General features: G+C 47.6%; 1 protein-coding gene across 15 annotated transcripts in view; it reads left to right on the top strand.

Annotated features, from left to right (window-relative positions):
* LOC129858403 (ankyrin repeat and KH domain-containing protein 1-like) overlaps window positions 1–22,559 on the top strand; it is a 61,983-nt gene that overhangs the window by 12,737 nt on the left and 26,687 nt on the right. For 9 of the 15 annotated variants that reach the window (XR_008760022.1, XM_055927600.1, XM_055927599.1 and 6 more), the window contains exons 3-11: window positions 12,629–12,785; window positions 15,196–15,358; window positions 20,133–20,280; window positions 20,403–20,636; window positions 20,725–20,819; window positions 20,923–21,084; window positions 21,767–21,848; window positions 22,006–22,197; window positions 22,382–22,491. Coding sequence is in view for 14 of the 15 variants with exons in the window: in XM_055927600.1 (XP_055783575.1) it covers window positions 12,629–12,785; window positions 15,196–15,358; window positions 20,133–20,280; window positions 20,403–20,636; window positions 20,725–20,819; window positions 20,923–21,084; window positions 21,767–21,848; window positions 22,006–22,197; window positions 22,382–22,491 (1,343 nt within the window). In the remaining variant the exon portion in view is untranslated. The remainder of the gene's footprint in view (window positions 1–12,628; window positions 12,786–15,195; window positions 15,359–20,132; window positions 20,281–20,402; window positions 20,637–20,724; window positions 20,820–20,922; window positions 21,085–21,766; window positions 21,849–22,005; window positions 22,198–22,381; window positions 22,492–22,559) is intronic. The other 6 variants (XM_055927595.1, XM_055927602.1, XM_055927604.1 and 3 more) reach the window with 3 other exon arrangements.

Below are 22,559 nucleotides of genomic sequence, written 5' to 3'. Positions count from 1 at the left end.
CACATCACTGCCCCCGCATCCAACGCACTCGACTCCAGTCAGACGTTTGGTGATGATTTGGTCAATTGAATCAAGTGTGCAGGGACTAGGGCAAGTACAAAGATGGCCCCCACAGGGCCAGGAGAAACCGGTCCCTACAGTGGATGAAGAGAACAAGGCAACAGTGCGTGGATGACACTATTAAATGTAATTAAACGGGTATCACAGTAACAATGGAATTCTATTAACAGATCACAGCCACTTACACAGGACATGACTCCCTATACTGAAATGTTAGCACTAGAGTATGTGGAAGATGGCATCTCTACATAGTTATTCACTACTCTAGAAGTGAAACAAATGCTACTGGATTCCCCCCGGTGGGTGGTAAAACATTAATGCTGCTGGATTCACCTGGTGGGTGGTAAAACAGTAATGCTACTGGATTCACCTGGTGGGTGGTAAAACAGTAATACTGCTGGATTCACCTGGTGGGTGGTAAAACATTAATACTGCTGGATTCACCTGGTGGGTGGTAAAACATTAATGCTGCTGGATTCACCTGGTGGGTGGTAAAACAGTAATACTGCTGGATTCACCTGGTGGGTGGTAAAACAGTAATACTGCCGGATTCACCTGGTGGGTGGTAAAACATTAATACTGCTGGATTCACCTGGTGGGTGGTAAAACATTAATACTGCTGGATTCACCTGGTGGGTGGTAAAACATTAATGCTGCTGGATTCACCTGGTGGGTGGTAAAACAGTAATACTGCCGGATTCACCTGGTGGGTGGTAAAACATTAATGCTGCTGGATTCACCTGGTGGGTGGTAACATTAATGCTGCTGGATTCACCTGGTGGGTGGTAAAACAGTAATACTGCCGGATTCACCTGGTGGGTGGTAAAACAGTAATACTGCCGGATTCACCTGGTGGGTGGTAAAACATTAATGCTGCTGGATTCACCTGGTGGGTGGTAACATTAATGCTGCTGGATTCACCTGGTGGGTGGTAAAACATTAATGCTGCTGGATTCACCTGGTGGGTGGTAAAACAGTAATACTGCTGGATTCACCTGGTGGGTGGTAAAACAGTAATACTGCTGGATTCACCTGGTGGGTGGTAAAACAGTAATACTGCCGGATTCACCTGGTGGGTGGTAAAACATTAATGCTGCTGGATTCACCTGGTGGGTGGTAAAACATTAATGCTGCTGGATTCACCTGGTGGGTGGTAAAACATTAATACTGCTGGATTCACCTGGTGGGTGGTAAAACAGTAATACTGCTGGATTCACCTGGTGGGTGGTAAAACAGTAATACTGCTGGATTCACCTGGTGGGTGGTAAAACAGTAATACTGCCGGATTCACCTGGTGGGTGGTAAAACATTAATGCTGCTGGATTCACCTGGTGGGTGGTAAAACATTAATGCTGCTGGATTCACCTGGTGGGTGGTAAAACATTAATACTGCTGGATTCACCTGGTGGGTGGTAAAACAGTAATACTGCTGGATTCACCTGGTGGGTGGTAAAACAGTAATACTGCTGGATTCACCTGGTGGGTGGTAAAACAGTAATACTGCTGGATTCACCTGGTGGGTGGTAAAACAGTAATACTGCTGGATTCACCTGGTGGGTGGTAAAACAGTAATACTGCTGGATTCACCTGGTGGGTGGTAAAACAGTAATACTGCCGGATTCACCTGGTGGGTGGTAAAACAGTAATACTGCTGGATTCACCTGGTGGGTGGTAAAACAGTAATGCTGCTGGATTCACCTGGTGGGTGGTAAAACAGTAATACTGCTGGATTCACCTGGTGGGTGGTAAAACAGTAATACTGCTGGATTCACCTGGTGGGTGGTAAAACGTGAATACTGCCGGATTCACCTGGTGGGTGGTAAAATGTGAATACTGCTGGATTCACCTGGTGGGTGGTAAAACGTTAATGCTGCCGGATTCACCTGGTGGGTGGTAAAACGTGAATACTGCCCGATTCACCTGGTGGGTCGTAAAGCATCTGATGCTTCGAACCGAAAGTCACATCTTGATCGATACTGTCATTAATGTGGTTCTTCAATAATTGTGTAAAGTACTTGTTGGATGCGCATTTGGTGTCCTTCTGATTTGAGTTACTCTGATATTTTCATACATCTGATCCAGGAAGGGATTTTCCAAGTGACAGTCAAGTGAGGAGCAGCTGTTGTGATGGCACATGCAATGCCCAAACAGCCCAGGTGCTGGAGTAATGTCCAGAATATTATGGTGTCTCGTTCCTTAAGTTGGTGAAGACGGTTGTGCCTGGATCCATGTTGGATGGAATATCTCTTGCTATTTGAGTTTGATCGTCTTGTCTGCTTGATTTACAGCAGGGTTAGATTCAAGAGAAAGCATCAAGGTAACATGTTCATGTCTTTGTGCCTCGGATTGGACACCAAGTCTGCTGTGCGCAATTGTGTCGGATAGACTATTGCGCAACACCCAACACTTGCTGTTAATTATTCTGCGTATAATGACTAAAATGACGTAGCCTAATGGCCTAATACCACGCTAGGCTTGCTGCCGCCCTAACGAGAAACATTAACAATGGATTAGAGCAGAAATACCACAACAGGCAGCAAAAATGAAAACACATCAGACTGAATGATCAGCAGGTGTATATTGATCAGTCAGCAGATCAGGTAATGTTTTTGAAGGAGTGGTGTCAGACTGAATGTTCAGCAGGTGTATATTGATCAGGTAATATGTTTTGAAGGAGTGGTGTCAGACTGAATGATCAGCAGGTGTATATTGATCAGGTAATATGTTTTGAAGGAGTGGTGTCAGACTGAATGATCAGCAGGTGTATATTGATCAGGTAATATGTTTTGAAGGAGTGGTGTCAGACTGAATGATCAGCAGGTGTATATTGATCAGGTAATATGTTTTGAAGGAGTGGTGTCAGACTGAATGATCAGCAGGTGTATATTGATCAGGTAATTTGTTTTGAAGGAGTGGTGTCAGACTGAATGATCAGCAGGTGTATATTGATCAGGTAATATGTTTTGATGGAGTGGTGTCAGACTGAATGATCAGCAGGTGTATATTGATCAGGTAATATGTTTTGAAGGAGTGGTGTCAGACTGAATGATCAGCAGGTGTATATTGATCAGGTAATTTGTTTTGAAGGAGTGGTGTCAGACTGAATGATCAGCAGGTGTATATTGATCAGGTAATTTGTTTTGAAGGAGTGGTGTCAGACTGAATGATCAGCAGGTGTATATTGATCAGGTAATATGTTTTGAAGGAGTGGTGTCAGACTGAATGATCAGCAGGTGTATATTGATCAGGTAATATGTTTTGAAGGAGTGTGGTGGGATGAATGTGTAAAGTTTTGATGGTCTTTTGCAGCTCATTCCAGTCGTTGGCGGCAAAACACTGTCATGACTGACAGGAATAACCAGCTCTACATCTAGCAGAGAGCAGGTTGCTGTTGCTAGGGGAGATGCTGAGGTAGAGGGGTCTAGTGTCGCGTATGTAAACAGAGCCAGTTGACCAGGCTGTAAAGGTCACAGTGATAAGTGTTGAAGGGGGCACAGGTAACAAAGCGGATGGCAGTGTGGTAAAGTACATCTAGTTTGAGGGAGGTTTTGGGGCCTTTAAACCACATTGCCCTTGTCCAGGATTGGCAGTATGTTCATTGTTCCAAGGCTGTGCTTGGCAGGGTGGGTGAAGAATGTTTTCACTGCGGTGGATGTAACTACCCTGGAGGTGGGTATGGAATGACAGTGACCAGTACAGCTGTATACCAGGATATTTATAGGTGTCGACATTAAGGCTGAGCCCATTTAGTCGACTGGTTGATTGTTTGGTTGGATGGGCTGTTTAGTCGACCAAGATTTATTTTGTTGAGCAGCTGCAAAAAAATAAATAATAATAATCATTGTGTCTTACCTGTCTGAGTGGACTAATTCGTTGTGGAGGCTGTGGGAATGGTACAGTCCATCACTAAATTATGTGCTACTGAAATTGTATATGGTTATATTACGTAGGCACAAGGGTGCCACACTAATACAAATATTGCCTTACAACTGAGGCACTTCCTCCCGCGTTGGATAGAGGTCGCTGTCCACAGTTCTGAAACGCATCAGTGCACTGTTGAAATGGTGTCTTTTCCTAGACCATGTGGCTATGTGCAAAGTTAAGCAGCATATTGGTGTAGAGAACTGCTGTGGAGGCAGCAGCAGCAGAATGAGGAGAAAACAGCCCATGACTTAAGTGAAGAGAGAGGAAACCAACTTAAAGGGAAGTCTATAATCAATAGCCTAACTGTTAAATGTGCCTGGCTTTATAAATATTCCATATCTCCAGAAATAAGACAAATCCTGCTTCTGTTGCCTGTTTGAGTGTTTGTTTAATAGAGTACTGATTCTGTGAGCACCAACTACAACATGTTGGATATTTTTGTTTTACCAAGTCAGTTGTTTTTAATATTTTCTCTGCTCTGATAAGGGATGTAGACGTGTTTGTTCCACTTGAACAGCCTCTCAGGTATAATTTATAATTTATTTACTGTTTACACTTCCAGATTGTTAAATTCTATTTGTAAAAATAACCCTCCATCTCCTTATTGTTATGATCATCAAATCAAGTTTATTTTATATAGCCCTTCGTACATCAGCTAATATCTCGAAGTGCTGTACAGAAACCCAGCCTAAAACCCCAAACAGCAAGCAATGCAGGTGTAGAAGCACGGTGGCTAGGAAAAACTCCCTAGAAAGACCAAAACCTAGGAAGAAACCTAGAGAGGAACCAGGCTATGAGGGGTGGCCAGTCCTCTTCTCGCTGTGCCGGGTGGAGATTATAACAGAACATGGCCAAGATGTTCAAATGTTCATAAATGACCAGCATGGTCAAATAATAATCAGGAGTAAATGTCAGTTGGCTTTTCATAGCCGATCATTAAGAGTATGTCTACCGCTCCTGCGGTCTCTAGAGAGTTGAGAACAGCAGGTCTGGGACAGGTAGCACGTCCGGTGGACAGGTCAGGGTTCCATAGCCGCAGGCAGAACAGTTGAAACTGGAACAGGTCAGGTCATCATTATGATAAGTCATGTAATTATCATTAGTAGGCTTAGTATAGCAGCCTCCTATAACCACCATGGAGATGAAGGCTTTAGAGTACTTCCTGTTTAGTCTTAATACTGTAACGCACTCACATATGACCCAACACACAGCCCCCCTCTCCCTGCATGGTGAACATATGACCCAACACACAGCCTCTCTCCTCTCACCCTGCATGGTGAACATATCACCCAACACACAACCTCTCTCCTCTCACCCTGCATGGTGAACATATCACCCAACACACAGCCTCTCTCCTCTCTCCCTGCATGGTGAACATATCACCCAACACACAGCCTCTCTCCTCTCACCCTGCATGGTGAACATATCACCCAACACACAGCCTCTCTCCTCTCACCCTGCATGGTGAACATATCACCCAACACACAGCCTCTCTCCTCTCACCCTGCATGGTGAACATATCACCCAACACACAGCCTCTCTCCTCTCACCCTGCATGGTGAACATATCACCCAACACACAGCCTCTCTCCTCTCTCCCTGCATGGTGAACATATGACCCAACACACAGCCCCCCTCTCCTCTCTCTCCTCTCTCTCCCTGCATGGTGAACATATGACCCAACACACAACCTCTCTCTCCCTGCATGGTGAACATATGACCCAACACACAGCCTCTCTTTCTCCCTGCATGGTGAACATATGACCCAACACACAACCTCTCTCTCCTCTCTCACCCTGCATGGTGAACATATGACCCAACACACAGCCTCTCTTTCTCCCTGCATGGTGAACATATGACCCAACACACAGCCCCTCTCTCCCTGCATGGTGAACATATGACCCAACACACAGCCCCTCTCTCCTCTCTCTCCCTGCATGGTGAACATATGACCCAACACACAACCTCTCTCTCCTCTCTCTCCCTGCATGGTGAACATATGACCCAACACACAGCCTCTCTCTTTCTCCCTGCATGGTGAACATATGACCCAACACACAACCCCTCTCTCCTCTCTCTCCCTGCATGGTGAACATATGACCCAACACACAGCCTCTCTTTCTCCCTGCATGGTGAACATATGACCCAACACACAGCCCCTCTCTCCTCTCTCACCCTGCATGGTGAACATATGACCCAACACACAGCCTCTCTTTCTCCCTGCATGGTGAACATATGACCCAACACACAGCCCCTCTCTCCTCTCTCTCCTCTCTCTCCCTGCATGGTGAACATATGACCCAACACACAACCTCTCTCCTCTCTCTCCCTGCATGGTGAACATATGACCCAACACACAACCTCTCTCCTCTCTCTCCCTGCATGGTGAACATGTGACCCAACACACAGCCCCTCTCTCCTCTCTCTCCCTGCATGGTGAACATATGACCCAACACACAGCCCCTCTCTCCTCTCTCTCCCTGCATGGTGAACATATGACCCAACACACAGCCCCCCTCTCCCTGCATGGTGAACATATGACCCAACACACAGCCCCCCTCTCTCCTCTCTCACCCTGCATGGTGAACATATGACCCAACACACAGCCCCCCTCTCCCTTCATGGTGAACATATGACCCAACACACAGCCCCTCTCTCCCTGCATGGTGAACATATGACCCAACACACAGCCTCTCTCCTCTCTCTCCCTGCATGGTGAACATATGACCCAACACACAGCCTCTCTCTCCTCTCTCACCCTGCATGGTGAACATATGACCCAACACACAGCCCCCCTCTCCCTGCATGGTGAACATATGACCCAACACACAGCCCCTCTCTCCTCTCTCCCTGCATGGTGAACATATGACCCAACACACAGCCTCTCTCTCCTCTCTCCCTGCATGGTGAACATATGACCCAACACACAGCCCCCCTCTCCCTGCATGGTGAACATATCACCCAACACACAGCCCCCCTCTCCTCTCTCTCCCTGCATGGTGAACATATGAACCAACACACAGCCCCTCTCTCCTCTCTCTCCCTGCATGGTGAACATATCACCCAACACACAGCCCCCCTCTCCTCTCTCTCCCTGCATGGTGAACATATGAACCAACACACAGCCCCTCTCTCCTCTCTCTCCCTGCATGGTGAACATATGACCCAACACACAGCCTCTCTCTCCTCTCTCCCTGCATGGTGAACATATGAACCAACACACAGCCCCTCTCTCCTCTCTCTCCCTGCATGGGTGTTTGGCAACATAATATACTAGTGCTTTCTCCCTCTTTTTCTTCATCTCCACTATTTTCTACAACTAGTCAGTTATTCCACACCTCCAACTTCCCCGTTACCTCCCGAGCAACCAGTAAACATTCCCCCATTTTGAGGTTTATTTGTCACAACCTCTGCATCCAATTTTCTGTCATGTGTTCTGAGTTTATAACCAATTTATTGATGTGATGATATTGATGTGATTTATTTATCACGGCCCCGCACAATCAAATCAATTGCGGTCGGACTCCCTCTAGTCATTTTTGTCTCTTAATGATTTCATCAGACAGTGTGCTTAAAGCATCAGACACGCTCAGTGCATATAGTTGAATTTATTCAAATGCATAGGATGTCTATAAATGGAAAAATACAAATGAGAAAATGTTGTCCGATCAGTTGTTTGAAAGAACAAAAGACTCTCGGTCGACCAATATTTTTTGGGAGTGTCATGGACAGCCCTAGTCGACACTCTATCTCTGACCCATTCAGGATGAGAATGTTAGGAGGGCAGGCAGGTTGAGGTAGTTTTGTTGGTGTTGGTAAGGTCAGGGAAGGCATGTTGTGAGGGGTTTTCAAACCAGCCTGAACAATCCTCTGAACCCAGGTCGCTGACTGTGTTGAGCAAGATACACTAGTTAACAGAAGGCTTTAGCCAGATGAATATCAACAGCCTCTTAATATTGCTTGTTGTCAAAAGCCCATGTGACATTGTTTAGACAGGAAATACAACCATCAACCCCCCAGACCTCAGCCCTCCACTACTTCCCTTGGCCTGCAGGCCGCCTGGGGCAGCGTTGTAAAATCCTTCTGACAGCCAGGTGTAGGCTAAGGTTTGACTCAGTCACACAGGCAGAGCAGAGGGTACACTGACTGGCACGATCCACCCACTAACACACACTTTTACTTAAAAACTTTTCTGTTGCAAAGATGGTTCCGTTCTGTATGGCTGTGTCTTGTGAACTCCAGCTTTGCTTGTGTGTGTGATTTCATCTTCACTTCACTGTTGTGTAGGGCTTGCAAGTTAACCATTTCACTGTACTTGTGCATGTGGCAACTACAACTTGAAACTTCTACTTCCACTAATGTAGGTTAGAGGCAAACATCAGGGGGAGAGCTGAGATCATTCTAGCTCACTTTCTCCCACATCTCTCGTGTCAACGCACACACAGTATTTTTGCATGGGTGGCCTCCCTGGATGGGAAGTGGGTCTTGCTCCTTGTGAAATAGGTCATTCAGTCTAGGTTAACAAAACAAGCAGTCTGTATTTTCCTGATCCCTGCGTCTCGGTCCTCTCCTTCCCTGTGTCTCGGTCCTCTCCTTCCCTGCGTCTCGGTCCTTTCACTCCCTGCGTCTCGGTCCTCTCACTCCCTGCCACCCTGTAGGCCCCATCTATAAGTCACCACTAGCTAGCCCCCTAGACCAGGGGTGGGTAATTCCAGTCCTTGAGGGCCTGATTGGTGTCACAGTATTTGCCCCAGCTAACACACCTGACCCCAATAATCACGATCTTCAGTTTAGAATGACATGTGATTAATCAGCTGTGTTTGCTAGAGAGAGAAAAGGTGCCACCAATCAGGCCCTCGAGGACTGGAGTTGCCCCCTAGACGCTAGCTGGCCCCCTAGACGCTAGCTGGCCCCCTAGCCCTTTAGATAGGGGTTAGGGTGCTATCTTAGACTAGTCTAGGCCCTAACTCCTAGCTTAGACTAGTCTGGACCCCAGGCACTGGGGTTAGATCTGTGAGGACTGGGTCAGTCGGTGTAGGCAATATGTCTACATTTCCTCCTCTCAGAGGGAAAGGTGGAACTGCTCTTCGTGTGAAGACCTTTTTAACATGTACACACACACACACTGTACAAAATAGAGGTCGACCGAGTAGGATTTGTCAACGCCGATACCAATACCAATTTATTAGAGGACCAAAAAAAGCCGATACCGATTTAATAAGCCTAGTTATTTATTTAGTTATTGATATATATATTTGTAATGATGACAATTACAACAATACTGAATGAACACTTTTATTTTAACTTAATATAATACATAAATAACATCTATTTAGTCTCAAATAAATAATGAAACATGTTCAATTTGGTTTAAATAATGCAAAAACACTCAGTGTTGGAGAAGAAAGTAAAAGTGCAATATGTGCCATGTAAAAAAGCTAACGTTTAAGTTCCTTGCTCAGAACATGAGAACATATGAAAGCTGGTGGTTCCTTTTAACATGAGTCTTCAAAATTCCCAGGTAAGAAGTTTTAGGGTGTAGTTATTATAGGAATTATGACGCGTCGACTATTTCTCTCAATACCATTTGTTTTTCATATACTTTTGACTATTGGATGTTCTAATAGGCATTTTAGTATTGCCAGCCTGATATCAGGAGTTGATAGGCTTGAAGCCATAAACAGCGCTGTGCTTCAAGCATTGCAAAGAGCTGCTGGCAAACGCAGTAAAGTTTGAATGAACGCTTACGAGCCTGCTGCTGCCTACCACCGCTCAGTCAGACTGCTCTATCAAATATCAAATCATAGACTAAATTATAATATAATAAACACAGAATTACGAGCCTTTGGTCATTAATATGGTCAAATCCAGAAACGATCATTTCGAAAACGTTTATTCTTTCAGTGAAATACAGAACCGTTCTGTATTTTATCTAACGGGTGGCATCCATAAGTCTAAATATTCCTGTTACATTGCACAACCTCCAATGTTATGTCATAATTATGTTAAATTCTGGCAAATTATTTTGCAACGAGCCAGCCGGCGCAAACTGTTGCATAAACCCTGACTCTGCGTGCAATGAACGCAAGAGAAGTGACACAATTTCCCTAGTTAATATTGCCTGCTAACATGAATTTATTTAAACTAAATAAGCAGACAAAATATAGTTCTGTGTATTGATTTTAAGAAAAGCATAGATTTTTAAAATTTTATATTTAATTTTAATTTTCCAATTAAGAACATTCAAAACGAAAATGAAAAGATATTAGACAACAATATGACAAAGTGACAGTAACAGACTGTGTTAACCGTGTAAAATAATAATAATTGTGTATATATAAGTCATAATAAAATAATAAAACATTTAAAAAATGAGGCATTGGATCATATGGTCACCTGCCTTAAGCTACATATTATACAAGGATTATATAGAGATTCAATCAATGTGAGGGGAGGTGCTCCATAACAATGTGATGTGATGTGAGGGGAGATGCTCCATATCAATATGATGTGATGTGAGGGGAGATGCTACATATCAATGTGATGTGAGGAGATGCTCCATATCAATGTGATGTGAGGAGATGCTCCATATCAATGTGATGTGAGGAGATGCTCCATATCAATGTGATGTGAGGAGATGCTCCATATCAATGTGATGTGAGGAGATGCTCCATATCAATGTGAGGGGAGATGCTCCATATCAATGTGATGTGAGGAGATGCTCCATATCCATGTGAGGGGAGATGCTCCATATCCATGTGAGGGGAGATGCTCCATATCCATGTGAGGGGAGATGCTCCATATCCATGTGAGGGGAGATGCTCCATATCCATGTGAGGGGAGATGCTCCATATCCATGTGAGGGGAGATGCTCCATATCCATGTGAGGGGAGATGCTCCATATCCATGTGAGGGGAGATGCTCCATATCCATGTGAGGGGAGATGCTCCATATCCATGGGAGGGGAGATGCTCCATATCCATGGGAGGGGAGATGCTCCATATCCATGGGAGGGGAGATGCTCCATATCCATGGGAGGGGAGATGCTCCATATCCATGGGAGGGGAGATGCTCCATATCCATGGGAGGGGAGATGCTCCATATCCATGGGAGGGGAGATGCTCCATATCCATGGGAGGGGAGATGCTCCATATCCATGGGAGGGGAGATGCTCCATATCCATGGGAGGGGAGATGCTCCATATCCATGGGAGGGGAGATGCTCCATATCCATGGGAGGGGAGATGCTCCATATCCATGGGAGGGGAGATGCTCCATATCCATGGGAGGGGAGATGCTCCATATCCATGGGAGGGGAGATGCTCCATATCCATGGGAGGGGAGATGCTCCATATCCATGGGAGGGGAGATGCTCCATATCCATGGGAGGGGAGATGCTCCATATCCATGGGAGGGGAGATGCTCCATATCCATGGGAGGGGAGATGCTCCATATCCATGGGAGGGGAGATGCTCCATATCCATGGGAGGGGAGATGCTCCATATCCATGGGAGGGGAGATGCTCCATATCCATGGGAGGGGAGATGCTCCATATCCATGGGAGGGGAGATGCTCCATATCCATGGGAGGGGAGATGCTCCATATCCATGGGAGGGGAGATGCTCCATATCCATGGGAGGGGAGATGCTCCATATCAATATGTAAAAGGTTGCCAAATTCTGTAAAATATGTCTAACTTATTCCTCAAGCAGTAAGTGATTTTCTCCAGTGGGATACAACTATTAACTTCCAATAGCCACATTGCAACTGGCAGGGAGGAATCCGATTTCAATTTCAAGGCAATACATTTCTGTTAGCTGTGTAGTATGACTTTGCCTAAGATTGGAATTAGTAAAGTTACCCAGTAGACAGACCTCCGGGTCTAAAGGGAATGCAACCCCGTGAATTGAGAATAAGGTATCGCATGCCCCCTGCCAGAAACCGTGTAGTTTTGAACACTACCAAGTGGAATGTTACTTCATCTGAGCCACATCTAAAACATAGAGAGGTGATATCAGGGTTGAACTGCGGTCTAGATGGGGTGATATAGAGCTGATGGAGGAAATGAAACTGGATCAGTCTGTATCTGGACTTCAATGTGGAAGTAACACCATCCCTGCATAGGTCACTCCATAGACCCTCATCAAGATTAATACCCAAATCTTTTTCCCATCTAAGTCGGGGTTTATCAAGCTCAGGCAGTGTTAGTCCTGACATAAGAGCGTCGTAAACACGGGGGAAAAGGCATTGACGTTTATGGTTAGGTACATTCCTGCAACGATACATGTCTCAATTGTCTCCAGGCTTATTCTTCTTTAACATGTCTCCACCCCTTCATCTACACTGGTTGAAGTGGATTTAACAAGTGACATCAATAAGCTTTCATCATGGCTTTCACCTGGTCAGTCTGTCATGGAAAGAGCAGGTGTTCCTAATGTTTTGTACGCTCAGTGTATACACCCAAGACAGTGAAGCTTGTCAAATCAAATCTAACCCATGCTTGTGTTTTCTGTGTTTCTTTATGAATGCCTCTTCTAACATTGGATTGGCTGTGGCTGGACTTGCCTCTACGATCACCTGCCTGGCTTCATTGGTGTGGTTTTGCCCCCATGCCTGTGTTTCCTGTGATGACCTTTAACCCGGAAGGCATTGGTAAACTTTCAACTGCGGATGGTAAAGCGTTTGCAGATCCCGAGGTGCTGCGGAGGCTGACGTCGTCTGTGAGCTGTGCCCTGGACGAGGCGGCTGCCGCCCTGACGCGCATGAGAGCAGAGAACACACTCAACGCTGGCCAGGCCGACAAGTATGTATCTACCCCAGTCTGTAAATCAAATCAGTCTATTGCTCAAATACACATGTTCAGCTGATGTTATTGCGGGTGTAGCAAAATGCTTGTGTTTCTAGCTCCAACAATGCAGTAATATCTAGCAATTCACAACAATACACACAAACTTAAGTAAAAGAATGGAATTAAAGAATATATAAATATTAGGATGGGCAATGTTGGCGTGGCATTGACTAAAATACAGTAGAATAGAATACATTATATACAATGAGGTGAGTAAAGCAAAAATATGTAAACATTATTAAAGTGACTAGTGTTCCATTATTAAAGTGACCAGTGATTTCAAGTCTATTTATGTAGGGCAGCAGCCTCTAAGGTGCAGGGTTAGATAGCCATCACATACCTTGTGATGGCTATTTAACAGTCTGATGGCCTTGAGATAGAAGCTGTTTTTCAGTCTCTCGGTCCCAGCTTTGATGCACCTGTACTGACCTGGCCTTCTGGATGATAGCGGGGTGAACAGGCAGTGGCTCGGGTGGTTGTTGTCCTTGATGATCTTTTTGGCCTTCCTGTGACATCGGGTGCTGTAGGTGTCGTGGAGGGCAGGTAGTTTGCCCCCGGTGATGCGTTGTGCAGACCGCACCACCCTCTGGAGAGCCCTGTGGTTGCAGTCGCTGCAGTTGCCGTACCAGGCAGTGATACAGCCCGACAGGATGCTGTCAATTGTGCATCTGTAAAAGTTTGAGGGTTTTTGGTGCCAAGCCAAATTTCATCAGCCTGCTGAGGTTGAAGAGGCGTTGTTGCGCCTTCTACCCCACACTGTCTGTGTGGGTGGAACATTTCAGTTGGTCAGTGATGTTTACGCTGAGGAACTTGAAGTTTTCCACCTGCTCCAATGCTGTCCCTTTGATGTGGATAGTGGGGTGCTCCCGCTGCTGTTTCCTGACGTCCACACTCCGAGTTTTGTCGACATTGATGGAGAGGATATTGTTCTGACACCACATTCCGAGGGCCCTCGCCTCCTCCCTGTAGGCTGTCTCGTCGTTGTTGGTAATCAAGCCCACTACTGTTGTGTCGCCTGCAAACTTGATGATTGAGTTGGAGGCGTGCATGGCCACGCAGTCATGGGTGAACAGGGAGTACAGGAGGGGGCTGAGAACGCACCCTTGTGGAGCCCCTGTGTTGAGGATCAGCTTCACCACCTGGGGGCGGCCCGTCAGGAAGTCCAAGACCCAGTTGCACAGGGCGGGGTTCAGACCCAGGGTCTGAGCTTAATGATGAGCTTGGAGAGCTTGGAGTTGGTGTTAAATGCTGAGCTATAGCCAATAAACAGCATTCTTACATAGGTATTCCTCTTGTCCAGATGTGATAGGACAGTGTGCAGTGTGATGAAGATTGCATCTTCTGTGGAACTGTTGGGGCAGTATGCAAACTGAAGTGGGTCTAGGGTGACAGGTAAGGTAGAGGTGATATGATCCTCGACTAGTCTCAAATCACTTCATGATGACAGAAGTGTGTTCTACGGGGCGATAGTCATTTACTTCAGTTACCTTAGCCTTCTTGGGTACAAGAACAATGGTGGCCATCTTGAAGCATGTGGGAACAGCAGACAGGGATTGATTGAATATGTCCATAAACACACCAGCCAGCTGGTCTGCTCATGCTCTGAGGACGCGGCTAGAGATGCCGTCTGGGCCGGCAGCCTTGTGAGGGTTAACACGTTTAAATGTCTTACTCACGTCGGCCATGGAGAAGGAGAGCCCACAGTCCTTGGTAGCGGGCTGCTTCGGTGGCACTGTTATCCTCAAAGCAGGTGAAGATGTTTAGCTTGTCCGGGAGCAACACGTCGGTGTCCCAGACCTCCTTGTAGTCTGTGATTGTCTATAGACCCTGCCACATATGTCTGAGCCGTTGAATTGCGACTCTACTTTGTCTCTATACTGACGTTTTGCCTGTTTGATTGCCTTACGGAGGGAATCAAACAGGCAACATCAATATATCTATCAATACACAAAACACACTCAACGCTGGCCAGGCTGACAAGTATGTGACACCCACTGAATGTAGCAGTATCTGCATTTCAATCAGTCAGTGTTACCTCTGTGATCAATCAGTCAGTGTGTTACGTCTGTGATCAATATGTTAATCAGTCAGTGTGTTACGTCTGTGATCAATATGTCAATCAGTCAGTGTGTTACCTCTGTGATCAATATGTCAATCAATCAGTCAGTGTGTTACCTCTGTGATCAATCAGTCAGTATGTTACGTCTGATCAGTATGTTAATCAGTCAGTGTGTTACCTCTGATCAATGTCTGGTTGTTTTTCTTTAAAAATAATAGTAGAAGTGTGATTATGAGGTGTGTGTGTGTGTGTGTGTGCAAGGGCTGTGTGTGTGTTCTGCTGTCACAGGGGCAGTAATTGTAGCAGTCTGGTTATTTTCAGCCGGAGTCTAGCTGAGGCGTGTTCGGACGGAGACGTGAACGCCGTGAGGAAGTTGCTAGACGAGGGGCGGAGCGTCAACGAACACACTGAGGAAGGAGAGAGTCTTCTCTGCCTCGCCTGCTCTGCTGGATACTATGAACTCGCACAGGTGTGTGTGTGAGAGAACAGTGCAGTGTGTGTGTGAGAGAACAGTGCAGTGTGTGTGAGAGAGAACAGTGCAGTGTGTGTGAGAGAGAACAGCGCAGTGTGTGTGAGAGAGAACAGCGCAGTGTGTGTGTGAGAGAGAACAGCGCAGTGTGTGTGTGAGAGAGAACAGCGCAGTGTGTGTGTGTGAGAGAGAACAGCGCAGTGTGTGTGTGAGAGAGAACAGCGCAGTGTGTGTGTGAGAGAGAACAGCGCAGTGTGTGTGTGTGAGAGAGAACAGCGCAGTGTGTGTGTGTGAGAGAGAACAGCGCAGTGTGTGTGTGAGAGAGAACAGCGCAGTGTGTGTGTGAGAGAGAACAGCGCAGTGTGTGTGTGAGAGAGAACAGCGCAGTGTGTGTGTGAGAGAGAACAGCGCAGTGTGTGTGTGAGAGAGAACAGCGCAGTGTGTGTGTGAGAGAGAACAGCGCAGTGTGTGTGTGAGAGAGAACAGTGCAGTGTGTGTGTGAGAGAGAACAGTGCAGTGTGTGTGTGAGAGAGAACAGTGCAGTGTGTGTGAGAGAGAACAGTGCAGTGTGTGTGTGAGAGAGAACAGTGCAGTGTGTGTGAGAGAGAACAGTGCAGTGTGTGTGTGAGAGAGAACAGTGCAGTGTGTGTGTGAGAGAGAACAGTGCAGTGTGTGTGTGAGAGAGAACAGTGCAGTGTGTGTGTGAGAGAGAACAGTGCAGTGTGTGTGTGAGAGAGAACAGTGCAGTGTGTGTGTGAGAGAGAACAGTGCAGTGTGTGTGTGAGAGAGAACAGTGCAGTGTGTGTGTGAGAGAGAACAGTGCAGTGTGTGTGTGAGAGAGAACAGTGCAGTGTGTGTGTGAGAGAGAACAGTGCAGTGTGTGTGTGAGAGAGAACAGTGCAGTGTGTGTGTGTGTGTGTGTGTGAGAGAACAGCGCAGTGTGTGTGAGAGAGAACAGCGCAGTGTGTGTGAGAGAGAACAGCGCAGTGTGTGTGAGAGAGAACAGCGCAGTGTGTGTGAGAGAGAACAGCGCAGTGTGTGTGTGTGAACAGCGCAGTGTGTGTGTGTGAACAGCGCCGTGTGTGAACAGCGCCGTGTGTGTGTGAACAGCGCCGTGTGTGTGTGAACAGCGCCGTGTGTGTGTGAACAGCGCCGTGTGTGTGTGAACAGCGCCGTGTGTGTGTGAACAGCGCCGTGTGTGTGTGAACAGCGCCGTGTGTGTGTGAGAGAGAACAGCGCCGTGTGTGAACAAAGCAGTGTGTGTGTGTGTGTGAACAAAGCAGTGTGTGTGTGTGTGTGAACAAAGCAGTGTGTGTGTGTGTGTGAACAAAGCAGTGTGTGTGTGTGTGTGTGAACAAAGCAGTGTGTGTGTGTGTGAACAGTGCAGTGTGTGTGTGTGAGAGAGAACAGTGCAGTGTGTGTGTGAGAGAGAGAACAGTGCAGTGTGTGTGTGTGTGTGTGAGAGAGAACAGTGCTGTGTGTGTGTGAGAACAGCGCAGTGTGTGAGAGAGAACAGCGCAGTGTGTGTGTGTGTGAACAGCGCAGTGTGTGTGAACAGCGCAGTGTGTGTGAACAGCGCAGTGTGTGTGAACAGCGCAGTGTGTGTGAACAGCGCCGTGTGTGTGAACAGCGCCGTGTGTGTGAGAGAGAACAGCGCAGTGTGTGTGTGTGAGAGAGAACAGCGCAGTGTGTGTGTGTGAGAGAGAACAGCGCAGTGTGTGTGTGTGAGAGAGAACAGCGCCGTGTGTGTGTGTAAGAGAGAACAGCGCCGTGTGTGTGAGAGAGAGAACAGCGCAGTATGTGTGTGTGAGAGAGAGAACAGCGCCGTGTGTGTGTGTGTGTGAACAAAGCAGTGTGTGTGTGTGTGAACAGTGCAGTGTGTGTGTGTGAGAGAGAACAGTGCGGTGTGTGTGTGTGAGAGAGAACAGTGCAGTGTGTGTGTGTGAGAGAGAACAGTGCAGTGTGTGTGTGTGAGAGAGAACAGTGCAGTGTGTGTGTGTGAGAGAGAACAGTGCTGTGTGTGTGTGAGAGAACAGTGCAGTGTGTGTGTGTGAGAGAGAACAGTATGTGTGTGTGTGTGAACAGCGCAGTGTGTGTGTGAACAGCGCAGTGTGTGTGTGAACAGCGCAGTGTGTGTGTGAACAGCGCAGTGTGTGTGTGAACAGCGCAGTGTGTGTGTGAACAGCGCAGTGTGTGTGAACAGCGCAGTGTGTGTGTGAACAGCGCAGTGTGTGTGAACAGCGCAGTGTGTGTGAACAGCGCAGTGTGTGTGAACAGCGCAGTGTGTGTGTGTGTGAACAGCGCTGTGTGTGTGTGTGTGAACAGCGCTGTGTGTGTGTGTGTGAACAGCGCAGTGTGTGTGTGTGTGTGAACAGCGCCGTGTGAGAGAGAGAACAGCGCAGTGTGTGTGTGTGTGTGTGTGTGTGTGTGTGAACAACGCAGTGTGTGTGTGTGAACAACGCAGTGTGTGTGAGAGAACAGTGCAGTGTGTGTGTGAGAGAGAACAGTGCAGTGTGTGTGTGTGAGAGAACAGTGCAGTGTGTGTGAGAGAGAGAACAGTGTGTGTGTGTGAGAGAGAACAGTGTGTGTGTGTGAGAGAGAACAGTGTGTGTGTGAGAGAGAACCGCGCAGTGTGTGTGTGTGTGAACAGCGCAGTGTGTGTGAACAGCGCAGTGTGTGTGAACAGCGCAGTGTGTGTGAACAGCGCAGTGTGTGTGAACAGCGCAGTGTGTGTGAACAGCGCCGTGTGTGTGTGTGTGTGTGTGAACAGCGCCGTGTGTGTGTGAACAGCGCCGTGTGTGTGTGTGTGAACAGCGCCGTGTGTGTGTGTGTGAACAGCGCCGTGTGTGTGAGAGAGAACAGCGCAGTATGTGTGTGTGTGAGAGAACAGCGCAGTGTGTGAGAGAGAGAACAGTGCAGTGTGTGTGTGTGAACAACGCTGTGTGTGTGAACAGTGCAGTGTGTGTGTGTGTGTGTGTGTGTGAACAGTGCAGTGTGTGTGTGTGTGTGAACAACGCAGTGTGTGTGTGTGTGTGTGTGTGTGTGAACAGCGCAGTGTGTGTGTGTGTGTGTGAGAGAGAACAGTGTGTGTGTGTGAGAGAGAACAGTGTGTGTGTGTGAGAGAGAACAGTGTGTGTGTGTGAGAGAACAGTGCAGTGTGTGTGTGTGAGAGAGAACAGTGCAGTGTGTGTGTGTGAGAGAGAACAGTGCAGTGTGTGTGTGTGAGAGAGAACAGTGCAGTGTGTGTGAGAGAGAACAGTGCAGTGTGTGTGTGTGAGAGAGAACAGTGCAGTGTGTGTGTGAGAGAGAACAGTGCAGTGTGTGAGAGAGAACAGTGCAGTGTGTGTGTGTGTGTGTGTGAGAGAGAACAGTGCAGTGTGTGTGAGAGAACAGTGCAGTGTGTGTGTGTGTGTGTGTGTGAGAGAACAGTGCAGTGTGTGTGTGTGAGAGAACAGTGCAGTGTGTGTGTGTGAGAGAGAACAGTGCAGTGTGTGTGTGTGTGTGAGAGAGAACAGTGCAGTGTGTGTGTGTGTGTGTGAGAGAACAGTGCAGTGTGTGTGAGAGAACAGTGCAGTGTGTGTGTGTGTGAGAGAACAGTGCAGTGTGTGTGTGTGTGAGAGAACAGTGCAGTGTGTGTGTGTGAGAGAGAGAGAACAGTGCAGTGTGTGTGTGAGAGAGAGAGAACAGTGCAGTGTGTGTGTGAGAGAGAGAACAGTGCAGTGTGTGTGAGAGAGAGAACAGTGCAGTGTGTGTGAGAGAGAGAACAGTGCAGTGTGTGTGTGAGAGAGAACAGTGCAGTGTGTGTGTGTGAGAGAACAGTGCAGTGTGTGTGTGTGTGTGTGAGAGAGAACAGTGCAGTGTGTGTGTGAGAGAACAGTGCAGTGTGTGTGTGTGAGAGAACAGTGCAGTGTGTGTGTGTGAGAGATAACAGTGCAGTGTGTGTGTGTGAGAGATAACAGTGCAGTGTGTGTGTGTGAGAGATAACAGTGCAGTGTGTGTGTGTGAGAGATAACAGTGCAGTGTGTGTGTGTGTGAGAGATAACAGTGCAGTGTGTGTGTGAGAGATAACAGTGCAGTGTGTGTGAGTGTGAGAGAGAACAGTGCAGTGTGTGTGTGTGTGAGAGAACAGTGCAGTGTGTGTGTGAGAGATAACAGTGCAGTGTGTGTGAGAGAGAGAACATTGCAGTGTGTGTGTGTGAGAGAGAACATTGCAGTGTGTGAGAGAGAACATTGCAGTGTGTGAGAGAGAACATTGCTGTGTGTGTGTGTGAGAGAGAACAGTGCAGTGTGTGTGTGTGAGAGAACAATGCAGTGTGTGTGAGAGAACAATGCAGTGTGTGTGTGTGTGAGTGAGAACAGTGTGTGTGTGTGAGAGAACAGTGTGTGTGTGTGTGAGAGAGAACAGTGTGTGTGTGTGTGAGAGAGAACAGTGCAGTGTGTGTGAGAGAGAACAGTGCAGTGTGTGTGAGAGAGAACAGTGCAGTGTGTGTGAGAGAGAACAGTGCAGTGTGTGTGAGAGAGAACAGTGCAGTGTGTGTGAGAGAGAACAGTGCAGTGTGTGTGTGAGAGAGAACAGTGCAGTGTGTGTGCTTGCACAAATTTGTATTCATCCTTTTAAAAAACAAATTTAAGTCATTTTAGTAACTTTGGTGAAGTGTCTCATTTTTGGGGGGGTGAGGTCAGGATGAGGTTGAGTCCCCCACAAACACTCTACACCATACATTTTACATTATATGACCTCTGATCCCCGACCCCTGCTGTGATTGGTGGTTAGGTGCTGCTGGCCATGCATGCCAACGTGGAGGACCGGGGGATTAAAGGTGACATCACGCCCCTGATGGCGGCGGCGAGCGGCGGTTACGTCGACATCGTCAAGCTGCTCCTGGTCCACGGGGCTGACGCCAACGCACAGTCCTCCACCGGTACGAATACACACTCCTCTTCCATCTGCCTTGTGTGTGTGGTTATTTATTGTCATCATTTTTTGGTCCAAACCAAAATGTTTAGATTTCTGCTTGGATAATATGTCTCTCTCCCTCTGTAGGTAACACAGCCCTGACGTACGCCTGTGCTGGGGGGTTCGTAGATGTGGTGAAGGTTCTCCTAAAGGAGGGGGCCAACATCGAGGACCACAACGAGAACGGACACACCCCTCTAATGGAGGGGGCGAGCGCGGGCCACGTGGAGGTGGCCAGGGTTCTGCTGGAGTACGGCGCCGGGATCAACACACACTCCAACGAGTTCAAGGAGAGCGCCCTCACACTCGCCTGCTACAAAGGTCTTCTTCACTTGTTGTCTACGTATTCAAGTGTTACCTTTGTTTTTTTTACGTTTTTTTTCTATTAAATTATTTCCCTCCCTCCCAGGTCATCTGGACATGGTAAGGTTTCTGCTGGAAGCCGGGGCAGATCAGGAGCATAAGACGGATGAGATGCACACAGCGCTGATGGAAGCCTGCATGGTGAGCATATGACCCAACACACAGCCTCTCTCTACCTGCATGTCAACCTTGTGTCATAACCCACTCAGGTGCTTATGTTGTCCCTGTGTGTGTGTGCTTCCTGTCCCAGGATGGGCATGTGGAGGTGGCACGGCTGCTGTTGGACAGCGGGGCGCAGGTCAACATGCCCGCTGACTCCTTCGAGTCGCCCCTCACCCTGGCAGCCTGCGGCGGGCATGTAGATCTAGCAGCTCTGCTCATAGAGCGAGGGGCCAACCTAGAGGAGGTGAGTAGCAACACACAGTCCTATTGGAGTGTATGTTTTCATGTGTGTCTAGATGAATGATGAGGGCTACAGCCCTCTGATGGGTTAGCGTCCAACACAGAGCGAGAGATGGTGAATCCCAAACCACCACCTCTCCCTTACCAACCCGCGTGAAGGGCCCTTGGTTGTCACTCTGAGGGTGACTTCCAGAGAGTGGCAAGGCGATGTTAAACCCATCAACTTCAGGACACACACCTGACTTACGTCACGCAGTTCATGTTCTGCTTTTAGTAAAAAAAAACTCTCGTTTTACAGAACATAAACCTGTAACAGTCAAACGTTTCATTTGAGAGGTATTTTGTCTTTTACATGTAAAGTCTCGACATCAGGCAAACCAATGCACGTGTCATAGAATTAAGCACCCCTTTCCATTCTTTTGTGTGAAATTGCACACATTTTAAAATAACATGGTGCCTTATGGGATTCCACTTCGCTATGAAGCCAGTAGCATTGCAGGCTCAGTCAAAGTGCCTACTGGAGGGGATAATGAGCCCCTACGCCCTGGATCGTTTTCACTCCTTCAGCTTTGGGACAGTTGTGCAAATGGCGAAGGTGCGCGTGACCTCTGAAATGGAGAGGCCAGGGAAAAGGGGTGTTTTAGGATTCAGCCGCTGAGTAACAGTGTATGTTTTAATGTGTCCAGGTGAATGATGAAGGTTACACCCCTCTGATGGAGGCAGCTAGAGAAGGTCATGAAGAGATGGTGGCCCTGCTACTGGCTCAGGGTAATCAACTGGCAGATAAATGGATACCTGCACACTGTTCAATGCTCTTGCATATATACTATGTTATTGTGTGTAATGAAGTACTTTGTCAGGCCTGTTGGAGAGAGTCTCATTCCTAATATAGACCCTAACCTCTCATCTCTCTCCCTCCCTCCAGGTGCGAACATCAACGCCCAGACGGAGGAGACGCAGGAGACAGCCTTGACGCTGTCCTGCTGTGGAGGGTTCCTGGAGGTGGCGGACTTCCTCATCAAGGCCGGGGCCGACATCGAGCTGGGCTGCTCCACTCCTCTCATGGAGGCTGCACAGGAGGGACACCTGGAGCTGGTCAAATACCTCCTGGCTGCAGGTGAGATGGGGAATCATATTGAAGATTCTTAGTTTGATCTTTAGTATTTTTGTAGGGAACCTATGTGAGACTCCAGTTCTTAGCCAGGTAACTAGATGGATATTGTAGGTAAAGTTGACAACCTCAGCCTTTTAACAGGGCTTGTTAGTTTTTCTTTTGGCTCACCTCTGAACTCTCTCTGTAGGGGCGAACGTGCACGCTACCACGGCGACGGGAGACACAGCGCTGACGTACGCGTGTGAGAACGGACACACTGACGTGGCCGACGTTCTACTGCAGACTGGAGCCGATCTGGTACGCCTGTTATCTTTCATTCTTTCCTTCTCTTCTTTCCTTCTTTCCTTATGTCCTTTCCTTCTTTC

This window comes from Salvelinus fontinalis, chromosome 6 (assembly GCF_029448725.1).
Source record: "Salvelinus fontinalis isolate EN_2023a chromosome 6, ASM2944872v1, whole genome shotgun sequence".
Classification (NCBI taxonomy): Eukaryota; Metazoa; Chordata; class Actinopteri; order Salmoniformes; family Salmonidae; genus Salvelinus; species Salvelinus fontinalis.
The sequence above is the reverse complement of the archived record's forward strand: the minus strand, read 5'-3'. Positions and strand labels throughout refer to the sequence as shown.